We start from the raw sequence: 22342 nt of genomic DNA, 5'->3' as shown, positions 1-22342 counted from the left end.
ATATACATATATAACTGAATCACTTTGCCGTATAAGAGAAACTAACACAACATTGTAAAGCAATTATATTTCAATTTAAAAAAAAGATGCAGCTGAGAGCAGGGCTGAAAGTAGAGAGCAATCTTGGTGGTTCTGCAGTGCTTGGCTCCCAATGTACTGGTGGGGAGAGTGGATTGGTCTCATTCTAAAACTAGTTGAAATCAGAGAGCTGAAATTAAATAAAACTGCAACAGAGTCCTTATCAAGTTCTGAGAAGGTCAAAATGGTCAGCTCCTGGTCATAGGTCCTTGTTTGGGAAAGGGTTACATTCTCTGGGGGTGGGGGAAATATCATGTACCTCATCACATATCAGATATGGCATAAAATTAAAGTTACCTAGCACCCTGATTTTTTTTTCTTAATATAACCAGGGTTTCACTCTCTGTCCTTTTCAACTGAAGTAGGACATTTCATTCATACATTTCAGTATAGTCATTCATTTCCAGCTGTACATAGGATGAGGACAGGTCTGATCCATGAACATGTCTTAAATAAGTGGGTTGCTGTATTTTAGGATTATAAACATTTTTCATTATTGGAAAGTGTAATGAGGACCTTCTGCAGAATCGTTTAGAACCCAAACCACCAGACACAATTTTTATAGTGTCTGTATATTTGTGATGCAAGGTCTTGTAAAGGTTTTTACCGAAAACTACCATTAACCAGTCTCTCTTACTGACAATAAATTATTAATAAAATTTAAAAAAAGATACAAAGAAGCAAACAAAGAGATCCATAATCAAGAGAAACATTAGTCATTAGAAGCAGACCCAAAGATAACCCAGGGTTAGAATTAGCATAAAGACCATAAAACAACCGTTTAACCTACACCTCAAGAAACACAAAGGTCATTCTTCAGGCTAAAAAGAAACAATCACAGATGAAAGCCTGGATCTGGAATAGGGGAATGAGAAGTACTTAAAACGGTAAATGTATAACTGATATAAAAGATGATCTTAAAAGTTTTCTTAAAAAGTCTCCTGCTTACAGCAAAAATAATAACAAACCATGGCAAATTAAAGTATACAGAAGCAAAGCAAATGACAATAATAGCAAAAGGAAGGGAGAAGAAAATTGAGTGGAATCAAATAGCTGCATATTCAAAAATATATAAAATACGTACCTATTTAAAATTGTACAATGAGGGACTTCTCTGGGGATCCAGAGGTTAAGAATCTGCCTTGCAATGCAGGGGATATGAGTTCAATCCCTGGTCAGGCAACTAAGATCCCACAGGCTGCGGGGCAACTAAGCGTGCAAGCCACAACTACTGAGCCCGTGTGCTCTGGAGCCCATGTGCCACAACTAGAGAGCCCGTGTGCCACAACTACTGAGCCTACACATCACCATTAGAGTCCGTGCACCACAAAGGATCCCCCGTGATGCAGGGAAGATCCTGAGGCAGCCAAATTAAAAAATAAAAGTTACCTAATAGTAGTCCAAGGTAGATTGAGGTATGTTCAAGATGAGTATTATAATCCCTAGGGAGAACTACTAAAGAGATAAACAGATGTGGCTAAAAAGCCAACAGAGGAGATAAAATGGAAACCAAAAAACAATTGAACAATCCAAAAAAAATGAGAAAGGAAGAATAAAGCAGCATAAAACAGACAGGACCAGTGGAAAACAACAATAAGATGGTAGATTACATCTATGTAAATGGGCAAAAAATACACTAATAAAGTGACACGCTAATAATTCTTGTCAAAATGGATAAAAAACAAGACCCAACACTAAGGTATTTTTACAAGAAACATTCTTTAAATATAAGCACACCTACACTGAAAGGAGAAAGATATTAATAGAAAATGATAAATCATACAAATACTAACTTATGATAGTTCCTATATTCCTATCAAATTTACTCCATGATGAAACAAAACAAAAATAAAATGATGACCTCAAAGAGAAACAACAATCCTTAATGTATATGCATTTATGGCATAGCTTCCACACACACAAAGCAAAATCTGACAGAACTAAGAACAATAAAGTCACAATCATAAGTCAGAGGTTTTTAACTTTTCTCCCTCACACTCATTGATAGGAAAAGAAAAGAAAAAAAGGGCACTTCTCTAGAGTATTAGAACAGCATATTAACCAACTCAGCCTAATTGACTACTGACGCTTTCACTGTACAGGACACGTTTTTTCAAATGCATATGGTACATTTACCCAAGTAAACCATATGTCAGGGCATAACGCCAGGCACAGTGTCTGGCACACGACCAGGGCTTAATGAATATTTATTAAAGTGTACTACAGTCAGCTGAATTACTAAACTTAAAAAAACAACAGTTCGACAGGAGTCTGGATCAGCTGGGATGCCTCATCTGTATCGCTGGGATGCCTCATCTGTATCCCTTAGGGATGCAAACAGACCATTCTTAGGGGATGCCCTGTGCTGTGTGGGTCAGGGGGACTTTCCCCATGTGTTCTATCTTGCTTGACCCCTCCTTCCCCAGCCCCAGTCTCTGACCCCAGCACTGGGGAGATTCAAGTGTCAGATTTGCTGAATCCAAGCTATGACCTTGACTCACACACACATCATAAATTTTAGTTGATTTCAAACTCTGCCTAGGTTGAAGAGCTCAGGACTAATAAAAGCCCCGGTCCCTAGTATTTCCAAATTTCATAATGAAGATTAAATTAAAGAATGACATTAATATCACCATTTTTTGAGCATCAACTGTTGTGCCAACAGGACTTTACATATCTATTTACTCTTCACATAACCCTGAAAATGTGGGTCATATTTCCATTTTACAGATGGCATCTCATACAGACCAGTATCAGAGAGATTAACTAAACAGCTCAAGGCCACAAGGCTTCAAGTGGCAGAGCTGACATTCCAGCCCATGGAATGCCTGCTTCTAAAGCACCCTGGAAAGTGATCTGTGGCCCAGAAACAGATGGGAAACACACACGTAGGGAGCCTGGAGAGGATCCAGCCCGGCTCTTTTGAGTTGTGCACAATGGGGTCTCAGTTTTAGCCATATGTTGTAAGGAATCTAAATGCCTGAGCTTTGGAACCACAGAGAACTGAGATCAAACCCCAGCTCTGCACTTGGCAGCTGGGCAACCCTGGAGAGGTCTTTAAGCCTCTTTGAGCATCCGTTTTCTCTTCTACAAAATGAAAATCATGATACAGAGTCAAGTGGGATTGCAGGGGTGGCAGTCAGCCCAGAGACACACAGGATGCTGACCTGACAAGCCTCCGGCTAAAAGCGCAGCCTGTCCCTCCTGTGAATATTAGTTCTGTACGATTTTTTTTTTTTGGCGGGGCGGAGGGGAGTCTAGTATTTCTAACTACTTGAAACAATAATGTGTTTGTTGACTTGCCACCTGTTCTCTCTATTAGAACAAAGCTACAGAAGGTCAGGGACCTCATCCATCTCATTGACCGTTAGGCTTCCCTGAGCCAGCCATGGGTGTTCCAATAAAGTAATTTTCCAATAAAGTCAATAAAGGACTGTTGTTACTGTTGTGATAATTATTACTATAATCCTAGGCTTGTGGATGGGTTGGCTGGAGGTTCAACAGAGTCTTGACAACTTCTAAAAGGTCTGATTTTGCTCCAAAAAATCAGTCACCAAGTATGCTCAGATTCTAAAAATTAAAAACATGTGCTTGGTCATTGTCTTTAAAATTTTTCACACTCTGATAAAATCTGGTAGACTGCTAAAATGTCCCATCTGACATCTAGAAAATCAAGTCGCTGATTCATATAACAAGCGGGCATCTTAAAAGTTTGGGATGGGGAGAGGTTTGTGAGAGGTGTGCCTGACTTTCCATTCTGCTTTTTACCGGTGCATACGTTAGCTATGATTTTGAAATGAAAATGTGGCAAGGCACATGAGATCGAGATTCAGTTATTACAGTAGCCACACAGCTCAAACACCAGCTTCATCTCATGGTCAGAACTCATCATCTCATGATGGAAATGTACAGTTTCTGAATTATAGGTAAGGAAAACAGACATACGGCTTCCAACTCCGGGAAATGTTCTAGAAACTGAGCCACGTAAGTCACGATGGACTGCTCATCTGGTGTGTCAACCATGATGTCTGTTAAGAGAAACAGAGGAGTTAGAAGGACATGTAAAACACAGGTTGTATTTTATTTATTTTTACATTTTTTTTAATTTTTAAATTTTTTCCAGCTTTATCGAGGTATAATTGACAAATGAAAATTGTATATATTTAAGGCGTACAATATGATAGTCTGACATACACAGACATTGTGAAATGATTCTCACAATTAAGTTAATTTACACATCTGTCATCTCACACAGTTACTTTATTCTGATGTGCTAAGAAAACTTAAGATCTACTCTTTTAGCAAATTTCTGGTAGACAATACAGTGTTATTAACTATAGTTACTATATTGTATGTTAGACTTCTCCAGAACTTACGAGAGTTTGTACATTTCTCTACTTTTTCCACTGCCAACCCCCAGCTCCTGGTAACCATCATCATACTCTCTAGTTCTATGAGTTGGACTTTTTTAGGTTCCACATATAAGTGAGATCATGTAGTATTTTTCTGTGATTGGCCTATTTCAGCGTAATGTCCTCCAGGTTCATTCGTGTTGTTGCAAATGACAGAATTTCCTTCTTTCCGTGGCTGAATGATATCTCATTGTATATACATGGCATTTTCCTTATCTATTCATCCACTAATGGACACTTAGGTTGTTACTATGCTTTAGCTACTGTGAATAATGCTGCGATGAACACTAGTGTGCAGATATTTCTTCAAGACTGCAATTTCCTTTCCTTTGGTTTTATTTTGTTTGTTTTGGGGGTTTTCTGGGGTCTTTTTCACTGCACTGTGCAGGTTATGGGATTTTAGTTCCCTGACCAGGGATTGAACTCTGGTCCACAGCAGGGAAAGCACCAAGTCTTAACCATTGGACTACCAGGGAATTCACAAGCTTGTTTCCTTTAAATTTAATTTCCTTTGACTATATGTTCAGTAGAAGGTTTGCCAATAGTTTGGCCACCTGATGCAAACAGCCTACTCACTGGAAAAGGCCCTGATGCTGGGGAAGATTAAGGGGAGGAGGAGAAGGGGGTGACAGAGGAAGAGATGGTTGGATAGTCATGTTCATGACTCAATGGATATGAACTTGGGCAAACTCTGGGAGACACCAAGGGACAGGGAAGCCTGGCGTGCTGCAGTCAATGGGGTTGCAAAGAGTCAGACATGACTGAGTGACTGAACAGCAACAGAGAGTTTGCTGGATCACACAATTGTCTTTTTTTATTTTTTGAGGGCTCTCCATGAAGTTTTCCATAAGAGCTGAACCAGTTCACATTCCCACAACAAGAACAGAGTTTTCACATGGAATCTTGGGATGCTTGACGCTGAAGGATCCCACAGACCAGGGAGGTTTTTTCTCTTTATTTCACATGTCAGGAAATTTAAGCCCTTTAAGTGAAGGGGGATGATTTGAGTAGTAAAGCCTCACACTTGGCTGATGAGCAGAGAAGCTGGGATGGAGAATCCTAGACTCCCTGCACCCACGATTCTGTTATTCCTGGCTGGCCAAGTCCCTCCCTGTGAGTGGCCAGTTCACAGCCCATCCCATCAGTGAGTCTGTTGAGCTGAGACCCTTACACACTGCCAGAGAGAATCCTAAATAAGCCTGACCCACGTGGAATATGATTTGATAGAGATAACCAAGTGCCTTAAAAAGGCGTGTACTTTCTAGCTGCATCATTCCACAGATGGGACGTGGTCCCAGAGGAAATAATCTGAGATGCACACTGAACTTTATCTAATAAGATGTTCATTGCAGCATTATATACAAGACTACGGAGAAGGCAATGGCATCCCACTCCAGTACTCTTGCCTGGAAAATCCCATGGACGGAGGAGCCTGGTAGGCTGTAGTCCATGGGGTCGCTAAGAGCTGGACACAACTGAGCGACTTCACTTTCATTTTTCACTTTCATGCATTGGAGGAGGAAATGGCAACCCACTCCAGTGCTCTTGCCTGGAGAATCCCAGGGATGCCGGGGGCCTGGTGGGCTGCCGTCTATGGTGTCTCACAGAGTCAGACACGACTGAAGCGACTTAGCAGCATACAAGACCATTCCAAAACAACCTGAACATCTACCAGTGGTAAAGAGTTAAGTACACTTTGGTATGCCCACTAGACGGACCATTATGCAGCCAATAAAAACATAATGAAGACATCCTAGCAGCATGAAAAATATTTACATCACAATTATAATGTTTAGGTTAAAAAAAGGAAGATACACATTATGTGGTATCCTGGATGGGAGGGGAGTATGGGGTTAGAATCGATACATGTATATGTATGGCTGAGTCCCTTTGCTGTGTGCAGCTGAAACTATCACAGTATTATTTGTTAATTATTTGCTGCTGCTGCTGCTGCTAAGTCGCTTCAGTCGTGTCCGACCCTGTGCGACCCCATAGACGGCAGCCCACCAGGCTCGCCCGTCCCTGGGATTCTCCAGGCAAGAACACTGGAGTGGGTTGCCATTTCCTTCTCCAATGCATGAAAGTGGAAAGTGAAAGTGATCTGCGTAGCTACCAACCAAGTTCACAGCCTGCAGCTCCCTGTGCTTCTTTCCATTGCTACCCATTTTGCTGTTTAATTGTCAAGACGTCTCATATCATTTTGATTTTTTTATGTTCCACCGCTAACTACTTTCTTTTGTATTAAACAAGCATTTCTACTTTTTTTTTTAAAAAAAAAAAGTGTTTTTAAAAAAACCTTTATTTTGTACTGGTTAATTATTTGCTAACCAGTACAAAATAAAGGTTTTTTTAAAAAAACTTTTTTTTTAAAAAACTATTTTTTTTAAGTAGAAATGCTTGTTTAATACAAAAGAAAGTAGTAGAGGTGGGACATAAAAAAATCAAAATGATATGAGACGTCTTGACAATTAAACAGCAAAATGGGTAGCAATGGAAAGAAGCACAGGGGGCTGCAGGCTGTGAACTTGGTTGGTAGCTACGCAGATGTTCACATGTGATTATCACAAAATCACAAAAATGCATGTTTGTTTCATGCATTTTTCTACATGAGTGTTATATTTCAAAATAAAAAAAGTTCTAAAAGCCTTAAAAAAAAAAAACAAAAAAGGAAGGGACAAAGTCATACATACACTGAATGATCCCAATTATGTTAAAAAACTGTATTGAGATATAAGGAAAAACAGTGGGGAAATGATGTCAGTGGCAGGAATATAGGAGATATAAAAATGACTTCGTTAGATGTTTCTGTATTCTCCAGAATTTCCATGTGGACAGAAGGTGTTACAGGTTAAAAATGAGTTATGAGGAAAGAGAGGACCACGGCTACCTTCTGGCTCCAGGAGCCTGGGGATGTGAAGGGCATCGTGAGCGATGCTGAAAGCCTTCTCCAGATTCTCCCGCATGGAGTCTTCCAGCGCCTGCTTCATGTCCACCAGGCTGGGGTCGATGGCCTTGATCACAGCCAGGAAAGCCAGCCCGCTCCGCCAGCTGCCTGCAAAGTCCTGCACCGCCACGCCATACCTGAAGGGAAAGCAGCAGCCGCAGGGCAGGTGGGTAATCAGACTCAGGGATGCCTCGATGGCCTCTGAGTGGGGCTGGGAGCTGCTGACCCGGCAAGGACTCAATGCCCCGGGCCCTGAGTATCAGGACAGCTGCACTGCCCCATCCGTGTTTCCATTTCCGGACAAACCAAACAGGAAGGTTATGTCGCACAAGGAGACATAACAGGAACTTGAGTTCCCCTCCCAGATACATAAATCCTTCATTTAACACATGATTCCTTTTATCAGTGATCTTTGAAGTGTAGCAAACACGGGTGTGTTGTGTCATAAAATAGAGCCAAAAAGTTCATGTTCACACCCCGGCTGCCCCTCTGTGCTTCCAGCGCTGTGGCCTTGGGCAGATCACGTACCTTCTTAGACTCAAACGTATAAAACAGAGCTGTCATGGGGAAGGATTAGGTTGAACCCGCCCCCAGAGTGGCCGTACCACGTGGACCATGTGTGATGTAGGTGGCCCACAGAAGCCACTCAGTAAGTGCTAGCTAATGTCATGATTAGTAGAAATAAAATTACAACTTTAAAAATGACAAGGAGAGGTCATCCTGTATTCATTTCCTTTAGACTCCATCCCTCGAGAGCCCCTCTTCCTGCTGCCAATTTCCCTACTGGGGTCACTGAACGCTCTTAAAAAAAACACAAATATCTTTTTATTTAGATATTTATGGAGAGTCATAAGAAGTTGCAAAAGCAGTACAAAGAGCCCTTGGTACACATCATCTGCTTCCCTCAACACAGGGTCTTGTGTTAGAGGCGAGTGTCATCAGAACCAGACACGGATGTGAGTCCATGGCTACGAGTCACAGATGAGCCAGGGCTATAAGCCATGTACTAGTGTTTCATCGGTTCGCTGTCACAGGTGTGGCAGAAGCGCCAGGACGCTTTGTCTCAAGCACCCATTCCTGTGACCACTGCCACAGCGGTCATACAGACTGTCTCCCCTGAAATACGCTTCCTCTCCATTACAGTCACCCTAACTCCTGGCAATGAGCTCACTTTTGATTTATTTTAAAACAACATTTAATGGTTGTTCACATTAATCAACTCTATCATGTTCAACCCCTTAATCAAAACCCCCAAGATCTAACCTCCCTCCCATCTTTTATTTTTCCTGCCACCTTTTATTTCCATATACTGGGAAGATGGGATCTGGTGCTAAGTGCTTATGAAGTGCTGGTACTCTGCTTTCACAGAGTTTATTTCATTTAACCCCAACTATCCCATAAGGGGGCGAGTAGTAAGTCACCATCTTATAGGTGCAGCTTAGAGAGGAAACTGATGTACCATGTCTTCCCAATCTGGCAGGCATTAAACACAAGTCCAAGGATTTGGTTCCAGTTCACCTGTCTCAGTGTTGGGAGGGCCAGACCTGACTCTGATAGGTTGCAGCCTTGATTGCTACTCGCTTTTAAGTAGGTATAGACCCTGAAAGATACCCAGAAGCTTAATAATAAGCGTGCTAAGTTGCTTCAGTCGTGTCCGACTCTTTGTGACCCCATGAACTGTAGCCCGCCAGGCTCCTCTGTCCGTGGGATTCTCTATGCATGAATACTGGAGTGGGTTGCCATGCCCTCCTCCAAGGGATCTTCCTGAGCCAGGGATCGAACCGGCATCTCTTATGGTCTTCTGCACTGAAAGGTGGGTTCTTTACCACTAGCACCACCTGGGAAACCCATAATAATAAACATCTCCATGTTACTAGGATCCAAGGACCAACCCCATTTAGGGATTTAAAGTGGTGAAGGCCCCTTGGATTTCTATCCGAATTCTCTCATCAGATTTCTGCAAACCAAACACTGAGCAAATACAGTTTTGTGTGCAGACACAGAAAGGACAGAATTCCCTGTGCTGAGAGTTTACGTGAGGCGCCAGGCATATAATGGATACAGAACTGAATACACGGTGATGCCCCCTTCCTCTGCCCTCCTCCCTCTGCCTGGTAGCAGCGCGAGGTGCTGGGGAGCAGGGCATGGGGCTTACTTCCTCGTTTTCCTCTGCACCCAGGCCAACAGCGTCCTGATGGCTTTCCTCTGGTCTTTCACCGAGATTGCCACGCTCCTCTCTGCGGTGGGTGTGGGTGGGAAGGAGGAGTCTGAGTCTGTGCCCCCCGAGCCGGGTGACAGGCTGGAGGATGGAGAGTTTCTGCTGAGGTTGCCCGTGAGTTCTTTAATCTGGAAGGGAAATGACATTTCAGACCCAGGAGGCAGACCCAGCATGGGCTCTCTTGGACCCCGGCTGGAGGGATCAGCTCACGCAGAACTGATTACTCCTTCCTGAGGGTTGTGTGTCAGTACTCATGATGGCCAGGCTGTTTCGTGTGGCTTGTGCTGCATGCAAGGATGCTTAGCAGGGAGAATCATCTCTTCCTGGAGTCTGTCTAGCTCTGGGCAGAAGCTGCTGCTGAGGGCCTCCTGACCTGGCTCCACCTCTGTGTACATCATTTTTACTCTTGGGAGGGCCATTAAATAGTGAGCCATAATTTTCTCTTTCAAAAGAGGGGGATTTTAGAAGATGAACTGTCAGCTTACTCCCTCCTAATTCAGGGAAAGAACTTGAGCACAACTCGAAGTAACCCCTTTACACTAGAGCCCCAGACCCTGTCCTTCTTCTATAAAATCTGCATTTTCAGACAGATGCCGAGGGTGTGAAGGCTGCAAGGCCTCCCTGTTACACATGCCTCTTCCTAGAGCTGTCTTTGTAGAGGCTTTCTAACCATCTCTTATGAACACTTGTCATGTTAGGAGAGTAACTCTACCTAGTTCAATTTTTGGCTGGAAGTATTTCCCTGGCTCTTGGAACCCTTTAGAAGAAAACTACTTTTCCAAGTAAATATTTAACTCTTCAAGTCCCGAGAGAAGAACAGAGCTCACATCACTTTTAGAATCACAGGGACTCAAAATCTTTAGCAACCAAGATTCCTCTGGTTCTTTTCTAGGAAAGAGAAGAGGCAAAAATCTGTCAGAAACGAAATCTCACTGTCTCCCACGATCCGGGCCCCACTCCTGTATTGGTGGAGATGACTGATGTATGTTATGGGAAAGAAGTGATTTTACCTGGAAGAAGAGGATTATGTTCCAAATCAGCCCAAGAACCAAAGAGGGGTTGCCATCTGCTATTTCCGCTGCATCAATGCTAACCAGCTTTACCTGGAGAGAAGCAATGCACGAGCTTAAAGACGGGGTCCAAGTAGGTTGCAGCACTTTATTTCCTGATGCCCTTGTGGGCCTGTTTCTCTTTCTCACCTGTGCTGTTTGGTGATGCCACAGGCCACCTCTCGGGGACCCCAACATGCAAAAGTGTACATAAGTGTGTCTCAAAAACAGTACACAGTACTTCCCATTGTCAGACACTATTCTTAGAGTATTAGCTCTGTTTATTTTCACAACAACCCCACAACACAGAGTCTTTTATTATCTCTGTATTTCAGGTGAAGAAATTCCAGAGAGGTCAATGGAAAGTGCCCAGAACACACAGCTAGTAAGAGAGACATCTTTTTCCAAGAACAGATGGTACATGCCTAGGGTCTGTCTGCATGCTACACTAACACCACCAAACTTCCAGATTTAACATGTCTTTGGACAAACACAGATTACTGACATCAACGATCATGGCCATGATGGCTAAGACGCTTCAGTTCAGTTGTTCAATTGTGTCTGACTCTTTGTGACTCCATGGACTGCAGCACGCCAGGTTTCGCTGTCCATCACCAACTCCTGGAGCTTGCTCAAACTCATGTCCATTGAGTCAGTGATGCCATCCAACCATCTCATCCTCTGTCATCCCCTTCTCCTCCTGCCTTCAATCTTGCCCAGCATCAGGATCTTTTCCAATGAGTCAGTTCTTCACATCAGGTGGCCCAAGTATTGAAGCTTCAGCTTCAGCACCAGTCCTTCCAATGAATATTCAGGACTGATTTCCTTTAAGATTGACTGGTTTGATCTCCTTGCAGTCCAAGGGACTCTCAAGAGTCTTCTCCAACACCACAGTTCAAAAGCATCAATTCTCTGGCGCTCAGCTTTCTTTATGGTCCAACGACAGGGAATTCGGAGTTGGTGATGGACAGGGAAGCCTGGCATGCTGCAGTCCACGGGGTTGCAAAGAGCTGGACACAACGGAGCGACTGAACTGAACTGAACCAATTCACCCATTCAGAGCGCACAATTCCATGGTTTTTTAGCGTTACCATAATTTTAGTGCACTTTCATCACCTCAAAAAGAAATCTTGTACCTTTTAACTGTCACCTGTCTAATCTCCAAGTTCCTCTCAACCTTGAGCAAACACTCATCTGTCTTTCGACTCGAGAGATTTCCCCGTGCCGGACGTATCACAGGAATGTTTTAGAAGAAGTGGTCCTTTTGGTCTGGCATCTTTCATAATGTTTTCAAGTTTCATCCACACTGAGGCTTGTATCAACACTCCATTCTTTCTCATGGTGGAATAATATTCCACTGCACAGGAAGACCATACTTTATTCATCCCTTTGTCCGTGGATGGGCATCCGGGTTGCTCCCACCTTTGGGCTATTATGAATGATGGTGCTGTGAACTGGGCCGTGCCCTTTGGTCACCACCATCTGAACCGCCTCCTAGGTCGGGTCTTTCCCCACAGTATGGGAAGCAGAGCCCACCTCCCTCTTCAAAACCCAAAACTGCTTTTCTCTGCACTTGGCAGCCAGGACATGGGCGAGGATGCAGGCTTATCAGCCCAGGCCTTTGAACTTGAATGAGTGACGTTGAGAGTTCCTTCCAGGGGCTGAGGGAGTGGGGACAGAGGGACAGGGTAGTGGCAGCCATGCCCAAGTGGGTCCTTGCATTCAGAGGGGGTGGGGCTCTGCAGTGGTCCTGGCATTTAGCAGTCTTGGGCTCCATCTCTGATTCCCTGGGCTTTGAAGTCATCCTGTGACTTCTTGGCATGCTTTCAATACATTCCTTTGCTGCTTAAATCAGCCCAGATTAGATCCCCTTATGACCCAGGAGCGCCAAACGAATGGCACTTTGTGATGTCGTTCTACTGTACATGCCGACGTGTCAGGCGAGCTGAGGGCTTTTCACCCAGAGTAACTGATGAAACTTAATGAAAGGGGAACTTTGGAAATTTTATCTCTCTGGGGCCATTCCCTCCCATATTTGAAGGACATGAAGCAGAGTTCAAAACACACAAAAAAGGCTAATTTAAGTCTGGAAAGTTCTATCAAAGAGGACAGAATTACGTGATTTTCCTCTGGCTCAGTCAGCCCCCTTCTCTTCCTTGCTTCTGCCATAGTCTGAGTGCTAAGAACAAGTTTTACACCCTGACATGCTCACTGTACTCTTTTTAAAATTAGAGGGTAATTGCTTTACCATATCGTGATGGTTTCTGCCATACATCAACCTGAATCCCCCATAAGTATACACATGCTCCCTCCCTCTTGAACCACGCCCCACCTCCCGCCCCATCCCACCCCTCTAGGAGTCACAGAGCACTGGATTTTCACTGTACTCTTATCCCCCAAAGTGCAAAGGAAAATGTCAACTAAATTCCGAACATCTGAGAGCCACTCAGCATTTCCGCCCTTCCCACGCCCAGACATCCACAGTTTTCGTCCTGATGGAACTGGAGGGGCAGGTGGGCAGGGAATCAGGGACTGCATCCCGCCTGATGGATTAGCTGTATCTCAACTGATGGAGCTCCTTTAACATTTCAACTTGTTCCATCTGACTGTCTTAGCAGGGACCCCTTTGCCCGCGTCTCTTGTGACCAGCACTAGACTTCAAATCATGTCTTTTTTTGTCTCAGGGAAGGCTCTGTGAACAAGATGTGTTTCAGATACTTACATTGCTATCTTCCAAAAACTTAAGTGCTTTCGCTATGTTGTTTAACCGAAAAATACGATGGGATGAGGATTTGTACTCGTGCAACTGTAACACAAAACAGAACAACACAAGCAGTTAAGCCCAGACAGGCACTCGGGTCCCAGCGGTGCCATTGGACGCGCTTGCCTTTTTCTTTACCTTTTTCACATGAATCTCAAGAGAAGGACGGGGCTCACAGCAGAGCCTGCATGGACCACATCCAAACCCATGCACGGGGCCCTGGGACACACCACCGTAGTCTCAGGGGTCCCCAAGGGTCGCCTTATTTATGGTTTCTGGGACCAAACTCACTTGAGTTGGTGAGGGAGGGGAACCCGGGGGTTAAACAGGGGGCAGATTTGTCAAATTTCCCTCTCTGACCCAGCTCCTGGCTTTTGATAGCCCTCCCTCCCCTAGAGACCATCGGTGACATGCTCTCCTCTCTGCGCTGATGCTGTTTGTCAAGGCAGAGAGCGCCAGCCGGGAGCGTCACCCGCAGCTGCTAAATCATCCGGCAAACCCTCCCTGGCGGCCACAGATGTTTCTGTTTTCTGGCCAAGGGCTTGGTGGACATGTGTCCCATGTCAGAGAGACAGAGGGAGAGAGAGACGGAGAGAGAAATACAGAGAGACAGAGACACCAAGAAAGAGATGGACACAGAGAAACCCAAAGAGGAAGAGAGAAAGGAGCTAGCAGAAGCAAAAACTCTGACAATGCTCGTTGCACACGCTAGGAGCACCAGCAGGGGAAACTCATCCTGAAACGGAAGCCCACCCCTGCCCCTTTGGGTGAGTGCGTCACACTAACAGGAAAGCCAGTGGGTATCCCTTGCACACGGTATGAACTGCCAGGTGATCTCACCGGTGAGGTCTTCGCTGTTCTCGGCTGGACTCCCGGATCAAACACTCCCAACACAGCCTCCCTTCCCACCAAGGCTATAGCAGCTCCCAGTCAGTGCCCAGGCAACAAAGTGGGAGCCTGGGCTGCTGGCAACACAGACTCAGGGACTAGAATACGCTTTTTCAGGAAGCCTTTTGAGGACTATGCTGCCAGCCCACAGTGAGATCTGTCAAGAAACCAAGTACTCTTTCTACCACAGTGGGTCTGCCCTTCATGAGAATTCATTCATGTCACTTGCTACAGCCCCCTTGGGGGTGGCTACTGGGAAAAGAAAGGCAAGAAAGAGGTGAGGGGTTGCGTAAGACTCCAGCTGCCTTAGAGATGAGCACTGAAGTTGGAGCTCTTGACTTTAAACCCAGAGTTAAGAGCAAACCCAGAGAGGTCTGCATGGGCTGAGCCATGGTTTGGTAGCGCTGGGGCCCTACAGAGACACCTTCATATCAGCCACACTGGGTCACGTAGGCCAATCAAACACTGGACTCTAGAGCCTGTTTCCCAAGATTGACACTCTGGTACTCTAGCCAGATCATTGGACAACCCCCACCCCCCAACAAGGAATATCTGGCAGTGCCTGGGGACATTTTTGGTTGTCACACCGGCGGTGCTACTGGTATCCAGTGGATAGAGAGCAAGGATGCTGTCACACATCCGGCAATGACCAGGTCAGCCAATGCAGGGGACACAGGTTCAATCCCTGGTCCGGGAGGATTCCACATGCCTCGGAGCAACTAAGTCCATGTCCCACAGCCACTGTGCCCGTGCCCTAGAACCCATGAGCTGGAACTACTGAAGCCCATGTGCCCTACAGCCTGTGCTCCACAGTAAAAGAAGCCACCACAATCAGAAGCCTGAGCACCGCAACTAGAGAAAGCCTGCGTGCAGCAACGAGGACTCAGTGCAGTCAACTAAATAAATGAATAAAAAATAAAACAAAACGAAACGCCAATGGTGCCGAAGCTGTTAACACTGCACGGTGAATCGAGGCGAGAGGACTGACTTGCACACATCAGACAAGGCAACGTGGAGCGCTTTGGCAAAGATCCAAATTGGAATGAACCTCAAGACCAGCTGGTTCAATTCAGTTTCAGCCATATTCACAAGAAGGTTCTAGAATTCTGTGTATCAGCTTTAGTCGCGGGGTGAATTTATAGAATCTGGTTGATAAGATGTCTTGCTCATCCGTATTCCTGAATCTTAGCTCTCATTCTCATTAACTGAATGGCTGGCCAGCTAAACACTCTTGATCCAGTTAAAATCTTCAGCTTTGGACTCACAGAAAACATGGGACGTTTATTTACTTGCTAAGGTATATTTGCTTAGTTATACATGATTCTATCAGTCTTAGTCACTGAAAAAGGAATGTTGCCCTCCCAAGTTTCCCGTCATAGGAACTTATGGATGGCCAGATACATGTACAGACATAGAGAACTGTATGGAAAAGAACTACAGGCAGTGTTTTCCTTTAATTTTTACCTCTTCCCAACCCTTCTGGAACATACGTACCAGATTCCTCCCAGACAGGACTTCTAACAAAGCCATTAGGATTTTGCCATCTTGTATATCGATGAATAAATCTTTAACTTCTAGAGGTGGGTTGCACTGCGGAAGAGGGGAAAAGAAAGTAGCCAATCAGTGATCTGGAGAAAAAACCTACAACATCCAGCGCTGCCTACGGGCATCCGAGGAGGGAGTAACCCTCTCTCCCCGGAGATGGCGCTACATAGGCAGGCGTTGTGCTGGGGAGCCCCCAGGGAGGCTCCGGGTGGAAAAAGCCAGAAGCCCACTGCTTTCCTTTCTGGCCTGGGCAGATCTGAGGGACACCATGTCCTGTCCACCCAGAGCTCGGCTAGGTGTGCCCTGGAGTCCATGGGGCCAGCAGGAACCTGTTGGTCAGCTGTCCCAGCACAGGGCTATGCACACCATGCTCCCCGAACCCTAGGCTTCAGCACAGCAGCTTCAGGGACCCCTACTTGGGGAGGCAGTTCCAAAAGGAGACTAACCCACTACATTTCTCTGCCATCAGCTCTTATTGGCTTTTATTTAGAGTTCTAGGTAAGAACTCTATGCTTACAGAAAGGCTTCTGTTGACTAAACAAACTTGATAAAAATTTTAATGCAGGATGGTTAGGACTTACTGAATCTTGGGGGCAAAGGGCCAGGAACCTGCATTTTTAATTACCACCTCCGTCCTGCCCCACTAGCATGAATGGAGCTCCCCTGGTGGCTTAGTGGTAAAGAATCCACCTGCAATGCAAGAGACGCAGGTTCAATCCCCAGGTTGGGAAGATCCCTGGAGGAGGAAATGGCAACCCACTCCAGTATTCTTGCCTGGGAAATCCCATGGACAGAGGAGTCTGGTGGGCATCAGTCCACGGGGTCATGGAGTGTTGGACACAACTTAGCAACTAAACAACAGCAACTCTGTTTACTTTTTGGTACTGGAATCTTTGGAAGCATTATAACATTTCAGCTGGGTACTCACTCTCTCTGCTTTTGGGTACAAGGAAGGGGGTGGTTCCCACTGGAGACAGGATTAATGGGGTGGGGGCAGGGGGTGGCTGCTGTCACCAGCCAGAGAGCCAGGGAACTCTCGGAGCTGTGGCCCGGGCACCCTTTCCTCGGGGAACTCCCACCCCGTGAAAGCCTCGGAGGGCCTGTGTTTTCTTTTTCTATTCAGGAAGGTGGCATTTCCTGGCCTCTTATGCGAGCCCCCCACCCACACCTCTAGGTAGTCAAAACAGGGGAATTCTACCCACAGGTGCACAGAAGAGGGTTCTGCTTCAAGGGCAAGAGTGACTTTGAACCCAGAGGCATATTATTTCTTTGCAAACTCCCCGCTGCTCCTCAGGAACATTCCACACGGAGCACGAGGGCATCAGGTTACCAAGACTCATAGGGGAACGTTATTCCTGCTAACGCGGGGCAGAAACGGCACAGGACCTGAACAAAAACAGCCCCTGATAGATGGACTCACAGCATTTCCAGTTACCAGCCCCAACCGTGGCCGAGCCATGCCTTGGAGCTGAACCAGGAGGGTCATTCCCACTGACTGTCTGTAAGAGCCCCCAGCCCGGGAGCGGCAAGCGGGGCCTTGGCCGGCAGCCATCCGCATGATGGCAGGAGGAGAAATTGAACCCACTCCAGTGAAAACACTCCTCGGGGTTCCAGACGTTCCGTGGGCTTCATGAGATTGGTATGGCCAAGTAAACAGCACCCCCAGGGGTTTCTTCATGATCTAACTCCTTCGGTAAATTAAGGATTTTTTCCAGAAGCCAGAGAGTCCGTAAATATTTCTGACAGCCTTCAAATTGCAGCTAAGCCCACTTCCCCAAGGAGTTTCTCGGTTTCCTTTACATGAAAGGTTGTTCTTGAAAGTCTCAAGGTTGGAAACACGGCTGTGAATTTTGCCCTGTGTGTTAGGCATCAGTTTCAAGTACTGTCTGATTTATCTTCAGAGTGGGTGCTACCCACCTGCCCTGAAACAGGGGCAGAAGCGTGGCCGGAGAGAAAATTCTGGATGTGATCGAGGCTAACAGAGATTTGTTTGGGGGTTGAGTTGGTGCATGAGCATTTGCTCTATTACCCTCCATGCTTTTCTGTATTTATTTTTTTAATTTATAAAAGGGAAGAAAGAAAGAAATACGTCCTGGCTAAGCTCCGTCCACCAGGAGGAATTTCCAGTTACCCTGACACACATCAGGCATTAATTTAGGAGTTCGGGGAACTCAAGTTTTGGGAACAGTTTTCCTTTTTTTCCAAAAATAACACTTCACTTTATGAGCGCTGCCGAAAATGCACCAATAGTCAAAACAACGGGCAAATGATTTACAATGCTTCATCCGTGATGTAGAGAGTTTTCGCCCTGGAGATTTGACAAACCTCCTGGGCTGAGTGGAGCCCATTCTACGGGTGGGGAGCAGAAGTGTGGGTGGTCAGGCAGCTACTGGGGAAATATTATAGGCCTAAAGCTCACACTGCGTGAATTAGAATGTCGGTCAAGAGCACCACTTCCTAAAACGCCACATTTATTTTCTCTGCTTTCTAATCATTTTAGTGATTTTCCTCTATGAACCTTTCTTTGGGGCAAACTCTTAAGGGCAATCAATATTACTCCTGTGCCTTTAAAGAGGAGAAAAAAGAAGAAATGTCACTGAAGAGGAATCCTTGAGTACCACCACCAGCTTTGAAACACAGGAGACTACTGGTTGGGTTTATTGGGAGAACCAGATCGTGGAATTTAAGATGCGAAGTGAGTAAAATGAATCCGCATAAATCAGCTTTCTTGTAAAAGAAAAAGAATCCCTCCTTCCCCAGCGCTGGGAAAATTTAGAATGTTCTCCCCCCGGAGGCTAAGCTCGTGGTGAGGAGGGTTTGGATTTCTATGCCTCTGAAGGGTTCATTTATCCATCCTGCCCCTCCTCCACTGCCCATCCTTCTGTCTGGTTCAGACGCTTTTGTTTTAGGGTTTGTGTGCCTGAGAGGCTGGCAAACAAAATGCAGTTGGACCCCGCTTGGCCAGAGAATGTTAGCTAAAAAAATGGGGGTTGCCCAGGAAGAAGAGGGGCTACCAAACTGAATATCCAAGGGAAGCCAAAGGAAGAGCTTTCGTCTCCGAGAGTTGTGGGATTACAGGGATGCAATTCAATGTCTCTAGGCTTCTGGAACACCATGGGGGTGGGAGGTGAGGAAGGCTGTCTTGAGGATTAGAGGAGTTGAGTGCCCGATGCACCAAAACGAGCAGATGACACTGTCGATCGTGTTGAACCTTATGTGAGGAACCAGGCTATCTGGCTTGGTTAAAAACTGTAAGGAGTTCTTGCTTAAATCAACCCAAATACCTATAGATGGGTCTTAATGAGAGCCTCCCCGACCTCTCCAGACTAGAAGTCAAGATCCCCCCTCAATCCCATGTTTGGGTTATTCAACAATGAATGCTTCCTAACTTCTGCTCATCAATTCCCATTTAAAGATGGACCCTCTCCTTCCCCAGCTAGGCTGATAACCTCACAAGGCCAGAACCTCATGTCTTACGTGTCTTTGTGTTCCAAGTGTGCGTGCGTGCATGCTAAGTTGCTTCAGTCATGTCTGATTCTTTGTGACCCTATTCACTGTAGCCTGCCAGGCTCTACCAGGCTTCTCTGTCCAAGGGATTGTTCCCAGCACTGAACTTGATTCTCGGCAATGAGAATGCACTCAACAAACGTTTAAATGAATGACTGAAAAACACCAACACAACGAGAACACAGAGCATCCCCCTTCCCTCCTCACTGCTCTGCTGAACTGTGCACCCAGTTATGGAGGCATCGATCACTTAACAACCCAAGCGCCTCACTTACCTTCTCCAGATGGAGATTTATCCATCGAGTAAAAGTCCGCTTCTGCACATTCTCCCTCTCAACTGCAAATAAAAAGATGTCATTAGCTGGGTGAAAAGAAATACGTGCAAAATCCTGCCCTCCTCTTCCCGAGGGGGAGAGTCTACGGAATCTCTGCAGGATGGAGAGCCCGGAAGTCCCATAGGTATGGAAACCTTCCCGGAATGCAGTTGGCAAGGCGTTGGCAGCACCTAGAATCCATTTTCTCCAGCCCAACCCCAAGCACCTTGAACAGATTAAAAACACCCACAAATTCAGAGACATAGAACAAATGATCGGCACAAGCTAACATGATCCCTGGGGTGTTTGACTCTCCAGCACAAGCGCTGGTGGGAAGATACAAATTTAAAGCACCGGCTGATGGTGCCCCACACCTTCTAGGCAGCAGAAATGGGTTAGAAGAGCTGGGATGGAGGAGAGGAGGGGAGGTCAGGGACTAGGAACTGGGAGGGGGCTCGGCAATGTGTGGCAGAAAGAATTTGACAGTCCTGGCTTGGACTCTCAGCCTGATCACCTCCAGCTTTGTGTTCTTGGGCCAGTCACCTGTCCCCATATCTGATCTGCCCCCTGAAGATAAGGCCAGCTTGCCACCAGGCTGCCCTGAGACTGACCTGTGACCCTTCAGGTGAAGCTCCACACAGTTCCTGGCACATTGGCTGTTCCTTTTTTTTCCTCTTTGCAGCTATTATTTTTAGAGCCAGGGAATATTTTGCACCCTCCCCTCTCCACTCCTGGGGCAGGGGAGTTCTGTGCAGCCCCAGTGAGGTGCGAGGGCACCAACTAGAAACAGATCTCTCCTCCCGGGGGACAGCATTCCCCCCCTCCCCAAATAGGTTTCAAGGAAAGATCTTTCCTTTTCAAGGGTTATTACCATCTGTCAGCCCAGAACTAATTTTGTCCTGGACAATTTGTTTCCAATAATCTTTAAATCTGACACCATCACCTTGCAAAGTAGAAATGGATATCTTAGAGATAAACAGGATGGGGCTCAGAGAAGTACTCTGACTTGCCTTGGGCATCAGTTGGAGAGAGACAGAGCCAAGCATCTGTCTATCCACCCCTCATCAGCCAGCACCCTAGAATTGGAAGACTTGGGTTTGAATTCCAACCCTTCCAAAAACTACGAAAAGGCATCTGCAGTGGTGATGATGACGATTGTAAAAAATATCTACTGCGCACTTGCTACATGGCAGGTACCCAACTATGCACTTTACACAGATTCACTGACTTAATCCTTCCTACAACCCTCTCAGGGAGGGACTATTATACCTTCAAGGTGGGAAAACCTGGGCACTTGCCCAGCATCACGCAGTAAGTAAGGGTATTGCTCCTATTTTACAGATGAAGAAACCAAGGATCAGAGAACGAATAGGCCACAAAATTGGGACTTGGAACTAGAGTCGGTGCTTTTCCCCTTCTCTCTCAGGTTCTGTGGCATCAGCCAGCTTGATGTCCCAGGACCTGGAGGAAGTTTCTGTGACCAGCGGTGGTACCTGTGCCTTAGTCTGGGTCTGGGAGCCCCATGGACCATGGCAGCAGCCCCCGCTGCTGAAGCTGCTACGTCTCTCAGGAAGCTTCCTGGAAACGTCGGAGCCAGATGACTCCTAAATTACTAAGTTCTGGATTTCAACATATTGGAAGAACATATCACATATGCTTAAAACCATTTCACATTTCTTTAGCAATAAGAAAATGAGAGGCAATTTATCTCCTGGCGGAGAAAAAAAAAAGGCTACGGTTTTCTCTAACGACTGTGGCTCTTTTTTTCCTCCCAGCCTCATTATTAGGTAGATAGTGGTGCCCATAAATCAAATTTTAATATTGTGCCTTTCAATCTTTTTAACTGAAGAGCCAGCAGACAGTAATTATACACATAACTGCTTCTCTCCCATGTTCCTTCTTTTCTGTAAGGGAAGGTCACTGGCTAACAGGCATCAGGTTGAAAGATCTCCTTCCAGCAAACTGTGTTTTGTGGGTGGAGAGAGGAGGGAGAAAGGAAAAGAAGCTGATGGCAATGAGGCAGGAAGGGCCATGAGTTACAGAGTCTCAGAACTTTCCAGAATACGGGAGAGCTTTCTGCCGCTGCAGGTTTTCCCATAGTGTGGGTCTCCCATAGTTTTGTGTCTGTCTCGCTGTGGATGAACATGGGCAGTTTCCGGTTTTTCACTGTATGGAGCAGGGCTGTAGCCAGCACCGGGCACAAGCACCCTGGTACGTGAGTCTCTGTGCACAAACGTGTGAATATATTCCGTATGCTTGACGACTCCAAGTGGAGCTGCTGTGTCTTAGTAGTAGGCACATTTAAAAAATTTAATAGCTACTTCCAAATGGCCCTCCCAAAAGGCTGCCCCAGTTTATACCTTCACCCCCACCTGTCTTTAAACAAGTTTATGGGGACTGTAAAGTATTTACACACACATTCAAACACTCAGGCTGGTTTCTCCATATGGCTTCAGAGAGAGCAAAGTCTGTCTCCTGAAACAGAAGTGCATTCAGTGAAAGCCTAAGAGAACCAGGCGTAGGCTGTTAGTTTAACTGCGCGGAAGGGTGCAAATGAGGAAGTGGGTGTCTGTTAGTCTATATATACGGCTCATCATTCTGCCCGCCCACCCACCTATCTGTCCAT

The 22342-nt window shown here is 45.8% G+C and overlaps 1 protein-coding gene across 1 annotated transcript in view; it reads right to left on the bottom strand.

The window, feature by feature from the left end:
- The window catches only part of CLMN (calmin (calponin-like, transmembrane)), a 54512-nt gene that overhangs the window by 14339 nt on the left and 17831 nt on the right, over positions 1-22342 (bottom strand). Inside the window, exons 3-9 of the mRNA XM_010851403.1 lie at positions 19678-19741; positions 15845-15940; positions 13424-13507; positions 10663-10755; positions 9590-9780; positions 7378-7571; positions 4024-4106 (exon numbers count right to left, since the gene is read on the bottom strand). Coding sequence (XP_010849705.1) covers positions 4024-4106; positions 7378-7571; positions 9590-9780; positions 10663-10755; positions 13424-13507; positions 15845-15880 — 681 coding nt within the window. The 5' untranslated portion in view covers positions 15881-15940; positions 19678-19741. The remainder of the gene's footprint in view (positions 1-4023; positions 4107-7377; positions 7572-9589; positions 9781-10662; positions 10756-13423; positions 13508-15844; positions 15941-19677; positions 19742-22342) is intronic.

The sequence above is a fragment of the Bison bison genome, unplaced genomic scaffold (assembly GCF_000754665.1).
Source record: "Bison bison bison isolate TAMUID 2011002044 unplaced genomic scaffold, Bison_UMD1.0 scf7180017864302, whole genome shotgun sequence".
NCBI classification, from domain to species: domain Eukaryota; kingdom Metazoa; phylum Chordata; class Mammalia; order Artiodactyla; family Bovidae; genus Bison; species Bison bison.
Note: the sequence above shows the minus strand (reverse complement) of the source record. Positions and strands in the feature narration are given on the sequence as shown.